The 20,906-nt window shown below is 34.3% G+C and overlaps 1 protein-coding gene across 1 annotated transcript in view; it reads left to right on the top strand.

The window, feature by feature from the left end:
• Window positions 1-20,906, top strand: part of CNTNAP4 (contactin associated protein family member 4) — a 190,665-nt gene that overhangs the window by 68,112 nt on the left and 101,647 nt on the right. The window contains exons 7-9 of the mRNA XM_053699959.1: window positions 2,759-2,908; window positions 12,515-12,686; window positions 20,726-20,832. Of these exons, the coding sequence (XP_053555934.1) occupies window positions 2,759-2,908; window positions 12,515-12,686; window positions 20,726-20,832 (429 nt within the window). The remainder of the gene's footprint in view (window positions 1-2,758; window positions 2,909-12,514; window positions 12,687-20,725; window positions 20,833-20,906) is intronic.

A 20,906-nucleotide genomic window follows, 5' to 3' on the forward strand; every position in this document is an offset into this window, starting at 1 on the left:
TCTGGCGATATTTACCCTGGTCGTGGCGGTGCTGCGTGGCGTGGAGATGGTTTCTCTACTATTTCTAGGCCTCAGCCATTATATCTGTTGAGACAGTACTTTTGTTTGTCCCTCTTCAGCTTTGTCTGCTTGTTGAGCCTCTCTATATGATTAGGGTATTGTGTTATGCTTCGTAAAGCATCTTTTGAGTAGCTATCCCCCGGATAAGTGGCCCATCAGAAAGGACGATATCGGAGCACTAGAAATTTACGACCATGTTCTTCCGTGGTCGGCTCCGCCCCTACATATTCATTTTAATCGGCTGAGTTTGTAGGAAGAACAGACCTGTGTATCGTATCTCTGTCTCTGTACACAAAAGCCAATAATTTGGTACTGCAATTTTTAGGGATTGTTTCAATAAGCAAACACATCTATTTCATTTGCAAGATTGAATGTAAGGTAGCCATTTCCATTACTTTAATATTATGCAGCTAGTATAACAAACCATTGGGAACACATTTATTGTGCCACAGTACAGTGTCCCTTTGAAACCACAAAGATACATATATTAAATAGACATGAGTCACTCATAGATGTAAATGTATCAGTTTAGTAAATATTTATAAATATATATGCATGCCTTTTGCAGAGTTCCTCACATTGGAAAGTAATACAAAACTACCAAGTTGCTAAAACAATATGAAAAAATGAAATAAGGGTCACTTAATACCTGACAAAATATTTGTGTATTTGTAAAATGGAATGATAACGAAGGTAAATGTAGTGACAAAAGGAAGGTGACAGCAATCTACTCTAGCCGAATAATTAAACACTTTGTGGCTCTAATTTATACACCAGAAATGTAAGCTTGGCCAATGATTTTCTTTAATTGCATATTTTTTTGCGATTGATAGAGACAGAGAGGGAGAAAGAAAAAGTGAGAGAGAAAGAGAGAGAGAGAAAAAAAGAGAGATGTAGATAAATAAATAGACAATTTAATATATAGATATACGATTGATAGATAAACCTATAGATAGATAGATAGATAGATAGATAGATAGATAGATAGATAGATGATAGATCAATAGAAAGATAGATAGATGATAGATAGATGATAGATAGATAGATAGATAGATAGATAGATAGATAGATAGATAGATAGATAGATAGATGTGTGTGGAGTATGGAATTTGCAATATACGAAATGAACTAATTTAACTGAGCATCTTTAAACTTGAACTAATTTTAATATAAGATGTAAATTGTGATATTATAACCATCTTAAGTAAGTGATTTTTTTTCTCATCCTTTAAAATAGAAATGATCAAAGGCAAATTATGTCAACATCTGGACATGGACTAATTAAATTAAAATTGTTAACACAAAGGCGACCTATGAATTGTGCTTTCAGTTTTCCACATGCTGTGCACAAGCTGTTAATTATAAAAGATCTGTTTGTATGATACTGCTGAGGGTTCATGTATGTATTGCAAGTAGCGCATGCATTTTAATGTACTAATCCTCTCACTACTGATGGATTTTTAATTAGAACATTTAATATTTTTTTTACTTGCTTACATATTTGTAAATAATATTTTATTATTTTATTTCAAATTCACCTAAAGATTAAATTAAAAGTGTATATAATAAATGTACTGTTCTTGTCACTGATAGATTTATAAAAATAAATTAAATGGAGAAGGTTACTGAACGGACTACAGAAATTAATAATGCATTTTAGATGCAATTTACTCAATATATAGCTAATGGTTACCATTATTAAAGCATGTTTTGAAAGCAAGCTACTATGGTAAAATGTTTGAAGTCTGCTCATAAAGAAAAAAAACAATGAAAGTTCTAAGGCTTGTTCAGAGGCTGTTATTACATTTCTTGTTTTGCAGGTGATAAAACAGATTTATGATTAAGTGAAAAATGTCCATTCCTTTTACATTGCATTTTGTATATAACAGCAAAGGCTTGGAATACAAACAGTCATGTGAAATTTGAGTACCTGTTTAAAAGCCCTTTTAATAGTGTGGCCCAGATTACAAGTGGAGCGCAAACATATTAGTGCTATTGTGCGCTAACATTGGTTGAGCACAAACAATAGCACTTTTGTTTTTGTACTCATATTATAAGTAACATATTATACTCAAGTTAAAAATTAGGGTGTACTACCATGTTTAATAGTGCAAGTGTGCTAAATCCTCCACATAATAGACTATGGGCGCACTTAAAAAAATGATGTCAACTATTGCTCGAGCACTGACCCAAAAAGTTAAAAACACTGCACATACACATACATACATATATACATATATATGTACACTAGGAATCGGCAAATGTTTTGCAACATTTAAAAAATGAAATTAAATTTAACACATTTGTTCGTTTGTACAACATTCTAACATCCGTTTAATATAATATTTCTAATGCTATCTTTAAATATAATATTCAATGTGAATTTTCCTATTTCGAATATTGCATAATTAGAAGAGAATTATGCAATATTCAAATTATAAAAAATGAAATTATTATATTTGCAATATTATTGAATGTTCTCTTTAAATGTAATATTTGATTTATGCAATACTTGAAATAGATAAAAATAAAAATGTTATATTTGTATCTAGTATGTAGCAATTTACTAAATTCTCGACCCCTATCATTGAACTTCTGAGTAGTATTTGTTAAATCAAATGTTACATTTGAAATTTTGAATGTTAACATTCCATCTAAAAATAATACTTTGGTGACCAACATATATGTATTGTTTTAGGCATTCAGCTGAATAATGGACAATGGCATTCTGTCTTCCTTACTGTGAAAAGAAATCATGCCAGTCTAACAATAGATAAAGATGCATCTTTATCCCTTCAATCCACGCTACCAATTCAAATGTCATATCCAGAAAACTTATATTTTGGAGGTAATGTATGTGTGTGCACTGGAATACACTGAAAATGGTTTCATGTATTGTCTAATAGAAATTGATACAACTGACAAACTAAAAACAAATCCATAATAATGGAATGACGTTGACATCTCAGACTTATTTGCTTCATTATTATTGTTTACTTCATCTGAACCCACATCATATTAACAATGCTCCAGCTTTCATGTATTTATAAATGATTTATTCTTGTTCAATGCCTGTTAAGTAATTATTACATTTCTTCTTATTAAAGTAGGGTCATAAGTAGGGTCATAAACGCTGATATAAATTCACTTTTTTCATAATGATTTATCATTTCTATACAAGAGATACTAAAATGAATTCATTGTAGGCAAAACCTTGTGAACCAAGAAATATGGCAAAAGAATCCTGGTAAAACCTTAAATCACACATTGTATGGCATGTATGTGTCTTTAGAGACAGAGTATTTAAAGATAAAAATAAACATTATATATGTTCAGCAACACTTAGCCTAGGACAATGGCAGGTGCTCTGTCCACTAAGCTATATTGTTTTTATGAAATTTTTAAATTAATTTCACAATGACTGCAAATAGACATTTAGCTATTTTCAACACATGTGGAATGCGTTTGCAAATAAGCAATTTATACAAATGTTCCCTAGAGTTTTGTTAAGCTAAACACATAAACAGTGCATTAACTTTCTATTTAGATCTTCTAGTTTGTATACGTGTACTTCCTTTATGTTAAAGTATGTGCTATTCATTAGCAAAATAACTACTTTTGATTCCCCCTTATATTCGTAATCTTATTTTAGTTGTCATTGATAAAATCCCAATCTGACAGATTCCATGCCTGTGAACATTTCTGTCTGGAGAATAATAAATTAAAAAATCTATCTTTTCCAAATTTTAAGCAAATGCATTTACTAGTTTTTAGGCACATGCTTTCAGACTATTCAGAAGAAAACAAATGCTGAATATGGCAGCCACCATCAGATTCTGCTATTTTCAGAGACAGATTTCTTCTTGTGAAAGTGCAACACACTTAGACCCATTCTAAAAAGGTTGTCTTGTTTTCCACTCTAACTCTGGCATGGGTATCCCTCTTTGAATTCTATAAAATAAGGGGCTGCTCCTGCGAGTGGTGAGATGTCTCCCATACAAATAATGGCCTAGATTACGAGTTTTGCGTTACAGTGTGGTACGGCTATACCGCTGAAAAATTGTCCATTGCGCATGGAATGCATGGTAACACATATTATGCGGTGGTATAGCTATACCGCAAGCATTTTAGCCTGTAACGCAATATCCATTCCGCACTCCAAAAATTATGTTTGAGTGTATGATTTTCCATAGCGCCATATTACAGATTGTGTAATCCAGCTAAAATGCTTGCATTACAGTCTATACCGACACGATTCATTCCGCCATCTGAGACCAGTAGTTATGGATTTTGCGAAGCAAAAATGTATCACAAAACTCGTAACTAAAATGTTACAACTAACACTAACACCCATAAACTACCTATTAACCCCTAAACCGACACCCTCCCGCATTGCAAACACTATATTAAACCTATTAACCCTTAAATCTGCCACCCACCCACATCGCAACTATTAAATAAATCTAGTAACCCCTAATCCGCCACTCCACGACATCTCCAACACTACATAAGGTCCTTTTTTAGGGCATTGTCCTAAATTAAACAGCTCTTTTACCTAGAAAAAAACCCAAAGCACCCATCAGTAAAATTCCCCACCCAACCAACCCCCCAAAATAAAAAATCTAAGTCTAATTCTTCAAATTCAAATCAGCCAATAAAATGAGAGCTACTAAAATCCTATTGGCTGTTCAATTTTTTTTAAATTGGTTCAAATCAGCTAATAGGATTTCAGTAGCTCTCATCCTATTGGCTGATTTGAATTTGAAGAATCAAATCAGCCAATGGGAATGCAAAGTACGCCATTTTGAAACAGCTACCTTGCATTCAATTTAAGTTTTCGGCGGTGATCGTATGAAGAGGACGCTCCCCGCAGGTGTCATTGCCGGTACTGGATAGCTCCGCTCTGCACTGCTGGGATGAAGATAGAAGACTCCCCTGCAATGGATGAGGTTGTCGCCTCCTAGATAAAGACTTCTCACCGCTTGGATAAAGACTTCTTGCAACCTGGATGAAGACTTCTCGCTGCCTGAATGGAGATAGATGTCCGTACTTCAGGAACCGTGCGTGAGTAGATATTCTGGGGTTAGTGTTAGTTTTTTGGGGGTGTTTTTTTAAGATTAGTGCTTTGGGCTTGTAAAAGAGCTGAATGCCCTTTAAAGGGCAGTAAAAGAGCTAAATGCCCTTTTAAGGGCAATGCCCATACAAATGCCCCTTTAGGGTCAATGGGTAGCTTAGTTTTTTTTTAGACTTAGGTACTTTATTTTGGGGGGTTGGTTGGGTGGGGGGTTTTACTATTGGGGTGACTGTATTTTTTTTCTAGGTAAAATAGCTGTTTAAGTTAGTTATTGTAGGTTAGGGGGTGTTTTTATTTGGGGGGGCTTTTTTATTTTTATAGGGCTATAAGATTAGGTGTAATTGTTTTTATTTTTGATAATTGCGTTTATTATTTTTTGTAATCTTAGAGTTTTTTTATTTTTCATAATTTAGTGTTTATTATTTTTTGTAATGTTAGATTTTTTATTTTTTTCGTAGTATTAGGTTTTTTTAAATGTGTAATTTAGGTTTATTAATTGTTATTTTTTTAAATTTTATTAGAATAGTAATGTTAGGTTAATTTAATGTTAGATTTTTTTTTATTTCACAGGTAAGTTTTTATTTATTTTAAGATAGTTATATTGTAATGTTTAATTTAAATTTAGGGGGTGTTAGGTTTAGGGGTTAATAGTTTAATTTTGTGTTTTGTGATGTGGGGGTTAGGGGTTAATACATTTATTGATTAGTTGTGATGTGGGGGGCTTACGGTTTAGGGGTTAATAGGTTTAGTTTATTAGTTATGATGTGGGGGCGGTGGTTTAGGGGTTACTAGGTTTATTTATTAGTTGCGATGTGGAGCTTAATGCACCATAACGCACAGCACAAGGCGGTTTTTCAGGAACTCGTAATGGCAGCTCTATGGAAAGTGCGGTTTTGCTCATTTTATTGCATTCTTTACGCACCCAGTATAGTGAAAAACTCGTAATCTAGGTGAATGAGAGCTTTCTGCTATGTAAAAGTTTAAGTAACTAAAAAAATGTTAGCACTGAAATGAATGCACACCCCAAACAGTAAATAAATCAGTGCAATATTTACAGAAATTATAAAAAAAGGCATATAAGCACATATAGGTATATTGTCACCACAATCCATGAGTCTGATAGATCGATATAGTGAAGGAAGCACAGCTATGTTCAAACATACCAGTTGGAGCATGGTAAAAACACGCAAAAAAAAAAAAATGAAGAGAAGCGCAGCTCCAACACATATTTTATTTAAAACAAATGGTAAGCACACAACACTTTATGTACTCACAGGATAAAAATGAATAAATGCACATAAAAATAAGTATAACAATCTGATGCCTGTAATCCTCTATGTGGGTGAGTGCCATCTGTTTTAAACCCGGTTTAATTGATCCGTTGCTCCATGCTTGTATTTGAATCATGGACCCTTCTGACGTGACCAGCATTACACAAGGTTCAATGTAATCAAACATACATTATATTGCATATCTCTCTCTGAGTAATTAAGAAAAATAAGGAAAATGACAGACCCCTTTAGAGCATTCTTATATGGTAATCACCAATATCTCACTATGAAAATTGTAATGGGACACACTATCGCACATATTTACAGAGAAATAGGAAGTACAAAAAATCTTATTCCCTACATATCAATGAAAGGATTATGTATCCAGAGCTAGAGCAATTCTAGTTGATACCTAATAATTTAGATCACGTGAAATACATTAAAAGTATAATAGGCTAACAAGTGACCATATATAGGCTATACTCCAGATCTGGCTAAATAAAGGTATTATATGAAAATGAAATAGATTGTAGATACCATAGTGGCTATAACCACTAGTCATCAGATGGCAGATGCCCTATACTTAGGAGAGGGACAAGAATGGTACTACAACAATATCAAGATGTAATTATAAACCAAACAGTGGCCTTAGCAACCTCCCACGTCAAATACTTTCTACTAGGAAAGGAAACAAAATAACAATATATGTCTTAGATGGTTACAAAAGTAGCTATATGTGGTGACACATTTGAGAGCCATATGAGCATTAGCTTACTATCTTACAACTCGGAACAATGGGGTATAAAGTGCAAATTTATGATAAAAGACCCCGGGTAGCTGCACACATACTGCAGATGCCGATAGAGAAAGGAGGCCTTGGTCTTCCTAGCGTCAGGAAATATTATGAAGCGGCAATGCTAACCCATGCTACAGCATGGGGTAAAGATCTCCCCCCAACAAGGTGGAGAGATTTAGAGCAGGCTTCACTACCAGCTTACATTTATCTAGAAGATTTGCTTTGGCTACCCCCACACTGGCAAGACAAAGTTCACGTCGCTAGCAGCATAGTGAAAGGGTGTCAAGAAGCTTGGAATAAGCTGTGACATAACAAACTGGTGGCCCCGCACCCCTCACCAATACACCCAATAAGGGCCCTTCTAGTGGGACTACTTAACACACATCCTAGCGCGTGGGCTACTACAGGCATAAACACAGTGGGCGACTTCTACTGTAATGGACAGTTAAGAACACATGGAGACATGTTGAGCCTTCCTACTCTAACTCCCAAACACCAATTTGACTTACTGAGACTCCGTACACTGATGAAATCCTGGGGCTTTTTAGGCGGATCATTGAGAGACCTGACTATTTGGGAGACACGGTGGACAACCAATACCCAACAACATAAACCCCTCACAGTACATTATCACTGTCTTATTGAGGAAGAGACTACTCCAAAAACAATTCATATAGCTGCATGGGAGAGAGATTTGTGGGCCACATTTCCATCAGATGCCTGGGGCAAGGCCATTAGCTTAACGAAAAAAGCAACCCATTGCGTCACTTTATATGAGTTATACTTCAAAGTAATCATCAGATGGCACTTAGTGCCCACAAAGCTACAGAAGCTTTTTCCTGAACACTCACAACAGTGTTGGAGAGAATGTGGAGAACCGTTGTCCCCCATTCATGTTTGGTGGACCTGCCCTAAACTGGCGACTTTTTGGCAGAAAGTCGAAAAGATCTGTAAAGACTTAGAGCTAACAACAACCTTGAGCCCAGCCCTAGCCATACTGCACCTAGGTGTGGACAAGCTCCGCAAAACCAAGCAAAAGCTTCTGATATATATCCTCATCTCTGCTAAATTGCTAATAGCTAGGAATTGGAAAAAGAGCCAACCCCCTAGGATACAGAGTGTAATTGAGGGGGTGAACTATATTAAAAATATTGAAAATTACGTTGCTAGGGAACAAGGGCAATTAAACAATTACTGCCTAATTTGGGAACCGTGGGAAACCATGTCGACTCACCTAACCCCCACTTGAACACCCAGAAATAGGAAGATGAATAGGAATACGCCCCTTCTAGCCACCTCAACTTCTAACCCCCTCATTTGCCCCCTATCCCCTACACCTCCCTAGAAACTAAGATAGAAGCCCAATATCCTCACTAGCAGATAATGAGCGGAGAGGGGTCAGAGGGCCCCTCCATACTAATAGGAAACTGTGATGTAACATGATAGTTAAAACTACACTATTTAATCACTTCCATTGACTGGTTTGTTGTTCTAAGGATAACACCTTTGTAGAATGATGATATACAATTGTATACCCCTGAAAGTTCATTATATATATAAAAGGTGACCTCTGTAAAAACGAGGACTCCCTCGCAGGGAGAAATTTACATTCTCATTGGTAGTCTACAGTTACAGAACCCTGCACATGTAAATGTACTTTTTATGCTTTACTGAATTTTGATGTTGTATATATATTTATTTGAGAAAAGTAATATGTTAACGATATGTCCTCAATAAAAAACGTTTCTTTAAAAAAAAAAAAAAATAATAACAAATTATTTAAGAGTGTTTAACACATCTGTTAATCATCTGTAAAAGAGTGCATCTTCCAAACCAGTGGTTGTAGATAGCGGTCCACTAATTGAGCAAGTGGTTGCAGCAGGGAGCCCCTGGCAGATACTATTGGTCTGCCAGGGGGATTCCAAAGATCTTTATGTACCTTAGGCAATGTATAAAGGATGGGGCTAATAGAGTGGTATACTGACAGGAAAGAAAAAGTATTCTTATCTATCCATACATTATCAAGGCCCTTCTGTATTACTATGTCAATCAGGCATAGGGTTGTACTTGAAAGTACTGTACAAAGAGGTATCAATTGTCCGTGTATCTATTGGCTATATTGTACATAATCAAGCGCCACAATAGCCCCACCTTTATCTGCCAGACAAATCACGATGCTGGTGTCCTCAGCAAGGGTTTCAATTGCCCCCTTGAGAGATTTCTCTGCATTGGATGTGAATGTTGTTCCAATGTGTCATTAGTGAGCATTATAGTTAATGTCCTGATACTTGGATTCATATTAATTGGTTTAAAAGTTCTTATTGGTTAAAAAGCAGTGTCATCATAAGATTTAACAGTAGCCTGAAAGTGATCCCTAAATTTTAGTTGACGTTGGAATTTCATCAAATCAACATACATATTGAAGCTTACAAAGAGAGAAGCGCTCTACCAGGAATGAACAACATCTCAGAAGCCTGTTCTATACCAAGTTAACATATATCAGTCTAATCCCGCCAAATAAGGTCAGTCCAACCTAAAAATACCAGTCAATTCTCCTTTGAACAAGGAACATGACAACCCCAGATGATTGTATTATCCTTCTAGGGTCCTCGTCAGTGAGGTGCAGCCATATTTATCCAAGCACACTGGGTAAGGAGTCCATGTCTGGTTTCCCCCATCACCCTTAGGAAGAGCTTCCCAGAGTCATAATACAAATGCCTACAAAGAGAGAAGCGCTCTACCAGGAATGAACAACAGCTCAGTAGATTGTTCTATAGTAAGTTACCACCCAGGAGCCACCACTTTTAGCCCAATTGTGCTTTTCACAGAGTATCTTTGAAGAAATACCAGGGAATTCTCCTTTGAATAAGGAACATGACAACCCCAGACGATCGTTTCAGCCTTCTTTGGGCCTTGTCAGTGAGGTGCAGCCATATTTCTCTAAGCACACTTGGCAAGGAGTCCACATCTGGTTTTGATCTTGAGGGAAGTCTCCCTTATGGTGATGCAGGTAGCCAGATTTGGACCCATTGCTCAGTGTGCCTAGAGGGTTATGGCTGCACTTCACTGACGAGGCCCACACTAGACCTAAATGTACATCTCGGGTTTTACTGTATCTCTCATTCAGAGAGGGATTGCCTGGTATTTTGAGACTGCACGGCACTGTTTAGTCAGGATCCGACTGATATACTACAGGAAAGTTCTTCTCTGTGAAAGGCACATGTTGAGCAAAAATAGGCTGCTGCTTGTGTGGCAACTAGCCATAGAACAAGCAATTATGCTATTGTTCATTCTTAGGTTGAGTGGTTATTTCTTATATTTATTTTTTTATGTACGTATTGAAGCTATTCATCAGTACAGTAGGGACACAAGTCAATCCCTTCCCTATTCAATCCCTTCATTTTGTCCTCAGTAACAAATCAACTACTGATATTTAGAACAATGTCCACATCATGGGTGGTGGAGGTGCTTGGCGTGTGATATCCACGCCATCTCAGGTGCAGTCTAGGCAGTCTAGGTTTCTTCTTGTACCTCCTGACCTTGTTGTGACCCCTTTAAAAACCTGCTGTGATTATTCAGGTAAGGAATTGGACTGTGTTTCAGGGTTATCACTATCCAATCCTGAACAGCTTTTCACTGTGTTGTGTCCTTCTTGCATAGTATCTCACACGTCATGGATTAAGTGATTTGGGTCTTTGTACTCCAGTGAGCCAAGGATAAACCCTTTTCCCTTTGCAGTCATCTTGTACTGTTTATAATTTTCTGTTCTTGAAACTCAAAAGTTCATCATTCTAGGCTTGTAATTGGATGCTAAGCATATCCAGCCGATCATCTTTCTTATCTCTAAGAAGTGTAGGCGCATTCTGTCCCTTAAAACTGGACAGTCCAGGCCTAATCTACGTCAGTAGAGATTTTACTTCCTTAATAACCAATAGAATAAGGTCCATGGAACATTTATTGAGGATTTGACACCATCTGATACAGAATGCTTGATTGGTGCTTCCTATAGTAGGAACATTCCTTATTCGAAAACCTATGTGGCATCATCCCATTTCTATGATATTTTGATAAGTACTTGGCATGAAGTTTGAGGTCAAACTCCTTTTTTTAACTTCAACTATGCTTGGTCAGACTCAAAGCATGACAGTTCCTGTAACTAAGCAATAAATGTATTGTGTTAATTACAGCTCTCAATTTAGATCATGGTTGAACTGGATCAATAGAGATTCAGGTTCTAGATTGGTATGAATGAGACTTAGGTTACAGTGTTTATAGATAAAGCTATATGATGCTCATTTTGTATAAATACTACAGTGCTATATTTGTATACATTTGGAGAACATTTTGGGTGCCTGCCTGTGTCTGTATATAGTATATAATCATGTCAATCAGTGATATTATAACAACCCATCTAATGACAGTTGTAGATTTACTTTTTGTTATTGTGTATCATTGTGGGTTTGTTGCTCACTGCATCACCATCGTAACAGGTTGGCATTTTTTTCTCTGGGGGAGGGGTCTGTTGCTTTAAATTCTGTGTTTGCAACCTTGTTCTTGTTTTTATGAAGAAGGGGCACACATGCTCCAAAATGTCACATTGGAATAAATTATACTTTTTGCATTAAAGCCCGGTGAGTGCAGATCTGTTGCATTGTATCTGGATATTCTATTCTTGACACCCTGGCAGCTGCTACAGAGAAGTGAGAGTGCAAAATCATACATATATATGGGTGAACTATTATATTATTATGTTTAATTGTCCAAATTATTGGAAATCCTCTTGGATTAGAAAACATTAACATGAAAGATGAAAACATTATCATCATAAGGTCATCGTATTTGAATGTATCATTTTTTCATCAAAATCTCATTAATAATTTTATTTATGATCACATGTTTATCCAAGGCTACATAAAATGTTGTATTAATTAAGATGATGCATTACATATGCAGAATAGTCAAAGGAGTTAAGTTTTTAAATATAAGCTACTTTAGTAAAAGCCTTGACAATTAAAGAAAATCACATAAATATAAACACTGAATACACTAATATAATACTAATACTATTAAACTAATTTCTTGTAGATATAGAACATTTTTAATACAACTGTAAATTATATTACTTTAAATAATGACCTGTAAATAATCACAATTGCAATTTTTAAAATACAAATACCATAATATTTTATGTAATACTGGTATTAGCCTTCAACAAAATCCAAAATGGCCCTTAAATTTCTTATGTAGCTTCATAAATGCGAAGCATAACAATGAAATTACAGTGTTGTCATTATTATCTATTTACCTATACAGGCTGCCCAGAAAATAGTTCTGATTTTGGATGTGTGAACCCTGTAAGAGGTTTTCTTGGATGTATGAAAATGATTTTAATTGGTACCAAGTTGATAGATCTTACTTCTGTACAGCAGGGAATGCTGGGTAACTTCAGTGATTTGCAAATTGACCTTTGTGGAATCATAGACAGGTAAGAAAATAAAGGCAATAGCTACTCTCCTTTCTTTCTACATATTTATTGGTTTCATCTTTTTATTTGCATTTTAATTAACCACCCCATTAACAAGTTGATTTCATAAGATGCCATGGTTCATGAATTTGAACAAGAAAACAAGTGATTGGATGATATATTTGAAAATACAGCTGACAAGGCACCTCATATCAAATAGTTTGCACAATGTGATTCAGTAATCATTTTATATTCTAAAGATAGTAGTTTGCTTCAGCTATTTAAATGTAAAAGTATTAATCCTGTATAAATCTCAAGTTTTCCTTTTTACAGGGTATAAATGTGAAAAATTGAATTTAGTCTTCATAGACTGGAAACTTCAGCTTCATATACAAATATTATAGTATCAAGTAAAGATGTGCATATTTAGATTTGTCCAAATTTTGCTGTCTCGACGAATCATCCTATACATAAACAGTCAAATACATTATTGGAAGAAGTAGAAAAAGAATGATTGCTTGACCAGATTGATGTGTTCATTTGTGCCATTTGGTGCCAAAAAGGTTCAGGAAGGGGGAAGTTATACTGTTTGTCTAATTAAGCCTTAACCTGGCACAGGGTTATGGGAGACTAGGGAAGCTCAGACATTTTCAATCACTTTGGCTAGAGCTATTGGAATGTGCAGTTGTGTAACTTCTGTGCCTCTGTGAGCTAATCATTTACTCAAATTCAATCAGCAAGTTGTATATTCTGTTATCATTGAAATATATGTTCTTTTAATTTTTCAAATTCTATAATGTAAGATGTTTGTTAAAATTAGATGCATATATTTGCTGTTCTCATTGGTAAAATGATAACAAATCCAAATACAATATTTGGCAAAAATTAATGATCACATGATTCAAATGTACCCAAACTGAACGTTGAGAGAAATCTAAAACAAATCTTTTGGACAAAACACATTTTTCGCCTGTGCACATCTCTGGTATCAAGTTTTATTTTTATTGGTAACCACTTAGCATTTCCATGCACATTGTCTATAGGGCAACCTGTTCTCATTGCTGGGTTTTTCATACTTGCTTACTTTGTTGTATCAATAGAATATTAGTAGCAAATAGAGATGACAGAATGTTCATAATTATATACTCACTGATCACCAGTAGAATAACAGAATGCCTTGTGTATACTGGTACTGATGCTTTTATTGTTTACTCTACTACATGTGAGTCTAGGACCTATTGTTTCCTATAGTGTTTGTGCATTCAAGGTGCTGAATGTAATAAGCTATTTGTCAAATAAATTATTACTTTGAAAATAGCCACATAAGGACATGCCCACATAAAAAATAGCTCTCTCAGAACCCACATGTTAGTTGTTTTTTATGTGTTTGATAACTTTGAATTTATATTAGTGTGTGAGTTTTAGCACATATATAATTAAAGGGGCCTATGTCTATGAATTCAAGGGCAATAAGTTAGATTTAAATGCTATTTGCAATACTGTGAACAAATTAGTGTTACATTTTCAAAATTATAACAAAAAACAGGCTATGTAACCACGGTTTACATATATTTATATATATATATATATATTACAAGATACTGAAGTGTATAAAAAGTATTACATTATTTTTTAGATGAAATAATTATTCTGCAAAATTAATTCAGAATCTAAATAATAAAAAATACAATTTATTTTAACATTTTTTTACTGTAACTTGATTATGACAAATCAAAAAGCAGTATATTTTAATCTTTTATTCATGTATAATAAAAGTTTTATATGTGCACTGTGTATAAACCCTTTAAATGTTTTCCATTCTATCCACAATTATGTTTTTGAGGAATAAACTTTTATTGATTTTTGTTCTCTTTTACAAGCAATGAAACATCAAACTAGGAATAAAAACCTGCGAACATATAAAATATAAAATGTAAAAATCTAAAATTTTAATTATTGAAGAATAGTTTAATTATCTTAGCAGTCAGCTATATCTTTATATTCAGCTTGCATAAACAATAAAAAAGTTATTATTTAAAACGTGTAGAGTAATGTAAAACTAAACAATACTGTCAAGACCCAGCACTCCTATGTACACATTTAAATTGTATTTTCCTTGACACAATTGTTTTATCTGCTTTGTAACATCTCATTTAGAGTAGAGAATATAATTGTCCAAATATTAATTTATACTTTACTATTACCTTCGTCTTTACTTATGGGGGAATCATAAACCTTGAGTGAAAAATTTTACTTTTTTTTTTCTTTTGAAAGATAGGTAACTAATTTCCGGTAGAATACCTGAACATTAGCACCATAACTTTTTTTTTTTATAAGGGAAAGATGGGCTCTTCCAATGCCATATGTATAAACTCATTAGCCAGGCAGGAATGAGACCTCATTTGGGAAGAGAGAAGCACATGCACTTTGATTGGTAGTACCACCTAACTTGTGTATTTACCTTTGGGGAATATCAATTTTAAGCAAATATAATTGTCCCTATATTTACTTCTACCTTAGTTAAAGATTTTTTAAGGGAATTATTGTTTAGTCTTTAGGTTAGATGTGAGGGTTTCAGCTGGGTTCATGTAGGCAACCTCTTGTATGTTAGACACCCTAAACAATCCCCTCACTAAAAGTGTCCCAAAATATTTAGTGGAGGAACATGTTATGTTATGGTAGGATAAATAGAAATAGAATCTGAGTTACTGTTAGGTTTAATTATAGTGAGGATAGCTAACATTCATGGCTAATTGTGTGGAAGCCATGTCACAGTTATAGTAAATTGTTGATGGGCATTGGTATCATATAAATAGCACATCATCTGTAAATAAGCATTTACATTTGCAAACAAACATTGTTATAAAATATATTTATTGCTAGGAGTAAAATTGTTCTCTTCCCACTGACTATTACTGGTGTCTGTCATTGGTTGTACTTTAAACCTATGCAAATAAAAAAAGTGTGAAGTATATGTAATTGCTACTATTTCCATAGGTTTAGCTTACGGAACTTTTTGTATTTGTCTTTCATTAAATAATTTACACACAAATATATCAATAAGACACATGGGACATATTTTTATACAATTTAAAAGGACAGTCTAGTCAAAATTAAACTTTCATGATTCAGATAGAGATTGCAATTTTAAAAAAAACTTTCCAATTTACCTTCATCATCAAATTTGCTTTGTTCTCTTGGTATTCTTTGTTGAAAGCTAAACATAGGTAGACTCATATGCTAATTTTTAAGCCCTTGAAGGCCACCTTTTATCTCAGTGCATTTTGATATTTTTTCACAGCTAGACAGCGCTAGTTCACATGTTCCATATAGAAAACATTGTGCTCACTCCTATCATCACTAAATGGCTAAAATGCAAGTCTGTCAAAGTAGCTAAAATAAGGTGGCAGTGTGCAGAGGCTTAGATACAAAGTAACCACAGAGGTAAAAGATGTATTAATATAACCATGTTGGTTATGCCAAACTGAGGAATGTGTAATAAAGGAATTATCAATCTGTTTAAGCAATACAAATTCTGGAGTAGACTATCCCTTCACTCTATACCTAAAGCTGAAAAATAATGTAAAATAATTTATGGTTTCATAGTATGTTATACTATGAAAAATAACACTGATCTTGATCATTTGACACACTAGCATAGATTGATTGCAATGAAAATATTGTCAACATGAGAGAGAAATGAATCGATTAACTTATTTTTTTAATTTACTAACATACTAAAGACTAAATTGGTCCTCACAAAAATTTACTTTGAAAGCAATAGCCTTGACTGAAATGTTTTTCTCAATAGTTAATTGAATTTGATGTCATTCATAGTTTGTAGCTTTTGCTGGTTTAGTGAATTTGATTCAGTTTATTCATCTTGATTTTTAAGAAATAGGGGCCTATCTATCAAACTCCGAAAAGAGCTTGACGGCCCGTGTTTCTGGCGAGTCTTCAGACTCGCCAGAAACAGCAGTTATAAAGCAGCGGTCACAAAAAATGCTGCTCCATAGCCCTGTCCGTCTGCTCTGAGCAGGCAGACAGGAATCGCAACAATTCAACCCCATCGAGTACGATCGGGTTGATTGACACCACCTGCTGGCGGCCCACTGGGTATTGCTCTCCGCATTCAGCGTTGTCTTGCAGACCTGATCCGCACTGTTGGATCAGGTCCGCAAGACATTTCTTAAATATGCCTCATAGTTTCAAAAATCATGCTTAGAAATGTTACAAAGACTGGAAAGAATAGTTAGTGACAAGTATATGTGCAACTCACAGAAATATTTAGGAAACACCTGACTTTTGTCATGTGATAGCATTCAAACTCTTTGCTTTTTCTCTAAGATTGACATTCAATTTTGTTTCACTTCATCATATACATTGCTTTAAGAATATTTTTGCACATCAATAATATACTCAAATATGTTTTTAATCCATTGTGTACACTGAATCTCTCTTGAGTTTTGTTAGATCCCTAAAACATTTATTTAATTCAAACACTTCCAACCTCCTTTGGATAATACCTTAGGGAATGGAGTTTGTACTGTGAAATGTCATCAGACAAGTTCCGTAGAGCTTTAACTGGTATCAAACATAGATAATCAATGTCACTAGACTAGAATTGTGGCTTTCAGTCTGTTTTCAGAGTCAAGGTCACATTGGTGCTGACAGTAGACAAGAGAAAGGTCAGTTCATAAAGTAAATAGCAATTTATAATTGAGTAGACACAATGGTCAAAGAGATAGTTAAATAGGGTTAAAAAGCCAGAAATCAAATACCATGATATCAAGTAGCAATCGCACATATTAATTGATCCACTTTGCACAAAATGCAGTAGCAAAAATTGGCTAAAATGTATTTGGTACATGAATACTTTTAAAAGAAACAAGCAAAATATTTGCTTTGGAGTCTCAGCCCTAGGAAAAGCCTTGACGGATGTTAAAGTGATAATACTCAGATAAATTTTCCTGTTTGATTAGATAACTCCAATATAGGGTATTACACTTACCAGATATGTGTTTTTGCCTCTTACCCAATACATATATTAATCTTTCTATATTGTAAGACTATATTTTGGTTCTTGTTGTCATAATTCTATTATGAAATGAGTTACCAACAATCAATACTTGCAGAGTTATAGACTTACAAAAATCTAGCGATGTAGCAAATGTGATTGTTTTATATTTTCCAAAATGATCCAATTTTCTTGTTATGTTAATCAGTGGTATAGATTTTGTGGTATTGTGCAAAAAAAAGTATTACTCATTTACTTGTATTGCAAATAACATCACACCGAGGACACTGACTTTGTGTGTTCAGCTAAGAGGAAAGAGAAAAAGGTTAAAAGATTTCTGTTACTGAATCCTTTGTAAACCATTGAAGGTTTCACATGCAGCCATAAGGAAAAGAGGCACGTTACTTTCCTGAATTAAGCTAAATTTATACCCTTCTTTAATAGCTCAAGTTGTAGTCATTTTATTGGTTTAACATAGTAATATTTTAAAGGAAATTACCATTCAGAGAGCTTTTCCTTTGATATTTGACTTGGAAGATATTCCACATTAAATTTTCAAGTTGTAATTTTAATATATAGTTAAACTTGACACATGGAACTAAGATCAGTACTTTTCTGTACATCATTAATTAATATTAGTACTTTTGTCATATTACACAATAGAACAGTAGTTTTTTTTTATTGTTTGCTGGAAAAAGTGAAAAGCCAAAGACGAAGCTCTAAAGAACATGTTAATACCTAAACTTGTCACAATGGTTTGGAATTTCAGCAACAAGGCACTAAAGAATGATCATAGTTTACTTTATGTTTTCATGATTCAGATAGATCCTTATTTTTTTGTTTTTATTTATGTAAATTATCATTTTCTTGGTATCCTTTGTTGAAGGAGCAGTGATGCACTACTGGGAGCTATATGAATACATCAGTAAGTCAATGAAAAGGCATATACGTGCAGCAACCAATCAGCAACTAAAGCCAAGCTCCTGAGCTTACATAGGTATGCTTTTTAAACAAAGGATACCAAGAAGATTAAGCAACTTAGATAATAGAAGTAAGGTGGAAAGTTGTTTAACATTGTATGCTTCATATTGACCATGAAGGAAAATTTGTGGAGTTCAAGTTTTATTCATTAAACACCTCTTTCTTGCATATAAAATGTTTTTGTTTTTTTATTATTAAGATCTCCTATATGTGTATAGATAGATGGACAGATAGATATAAACTATATAAATATCTTACATGTACATAATATAAAATATTATAAAACATTTCTTACATGTATTTTTGCATATTAGTAAATGAATTGTATATTTAAACAAAAACTGTAAAAACATTAGTACTGAATAAAAGTACATAGAAGTTGCTTACAGTAGTTGATCTGCTTGGTAGGGGCATCTTTAACATGGATAGGATTCTGTATTATACTTCTTTTAACCCCTTGGTCCCTGTTTTATTTATTTATTTCCCCCACCCCCCACCAAACACAGACTGGCAAGGTTCCTTTTGGTTTACACAATGAGTAACAAAAGCACTATTTACTTGTCGACAAATAATGTGAAGATAACATATGTCTGCTACTCTCAGATTTTTATCATTATCTGCAGGTGGGCAAGACGCGCTGCTCCTTTTTGTTGAACGATTATTGTTCTTCATGCACCTTAATTAACAGAATTAATGATAATAGAATTTAATGTTATAGTTTTTATCAATTTATGGCTAGATTACAAGTGTATCGCTATTTTAACGTGCACCCGTAAAGGGCAAAATTTGCCTATTTACGGATAAACATTAAATAAACAGCTATTACAAGTGGCTGTTTAATGCTCCCACAAGCTCACGGGAGCACTTTGAGCTTAACACAATTCACCAGAGGTCAAACCTCTCGTTAATTAAAAAATGTGCCCCAATTGCCCCCAAATTAAAGTGTCTAGTAAAATTAATAGCATATTTATTTCTTTAATAAAAATCTGCACAAAGCAGCTATAAGGGGTTAAAGTGAGGGGATGTGGGGTGTTAGAAAAAAACCTACTCTAAAAAGTGCCTTTACATAGAGGTGAATGGGGACTGTTTTTTTCACTGTAAATATATATGTATATGCTTATATGCATATATATGTATGTGTTGATATGTGTATATACACATATAAACACATAAATAAATATATATGCATATATTCATATTTATTTTTTTATTGGCTGCCCAATGCTGTGCAAATTTCCCCCTGCATTGCGCTAGGTGCTTTGCCGTGTCTTACGGCATGAGAACGAGGCTCCCATTGGAGCCTATAGAAGCGCCTCTCGTGATACCAGCACACATTTACGTACACTGGTATAATTGAGTGGAGTGCAAATATTGAGCTCGCAAAAGTGCAATTTTGTGCTCTACTTATAATCTAGACCTTAATGTTATCACTATGAAAAATACTAAAATTCCATAAGCCTATTATGGAGAGATGCATGCCATGAAACTAAAAGGGTCTTCCTCTTCCCATCTTCTTGTGGCAAAAGAACATTTGACTCTGGGTGTTTATACTCAGCTGGCTGTCCTGCTCTTATGATTATTTACCTTCATTAAAAGGACATGAAACCCAAATATTTTCATTCATGAATCATAGAGAGAATACAATTTTAAACAACTTTCTAATTTTCTTCTATAATTTAATTTGCTTCCTTCTCTTGTTATAGCTTGCTGAAAGGTTTATCTAGTCAAGCTCAGATATAGAGTGTGATTGGCTCACCAATGGGTTCAGTTAGAAACCATTAGTGCATTGCTGCTCCTTCAACAAATGATACCTAGAGAATTAAACAAATTAGATAATAAAAGTAACTTAGAAAGTTGTTTAAAATTGTATTCTCTGTCTGAATCATGAAAGAAAAAAATGTGGGTTTCATGTCCCTTTAACCTGTTGTTTCTAAGACTATTTTTATGTATGCTAATGTAATGTATTCTACTTCAATAGAGCATGCTGCAAAAAATGTATTCTACTCAGCAAAATATTGTAAAATATATTGAAAAGAAAATATTGATAGCTTTATTTTTTCAGATGTATGCCCAACTACTGTGAACATGGAGGGGAATGCTCACAGTCATGGAATGACTTTTACTGCAATTGTTCAGATACAGGTTATATGGGAGCAACTTGTCATTACCGTAAGTAAAATGCTGTCACCTACGCCTTTCTGTAATTTTTTCCTTAGTTTAACAAGGGGGTGGTACAGCCAATA

Source organism: Bombina bombina, chromosome 2, assembly GCF_027579735.1.
Source record: "Bombina bombina isolate aBomBom1 chromosome 2, aBomBom1.pri, whole genome shotgun sequence".
In the NCBI taxonomy this organism is placed as follows: Eukaryota; Metazoa; Chordata; class Amphibia; order Anura; family Bombinatoridae; genus Bombina; species Bombina bombina.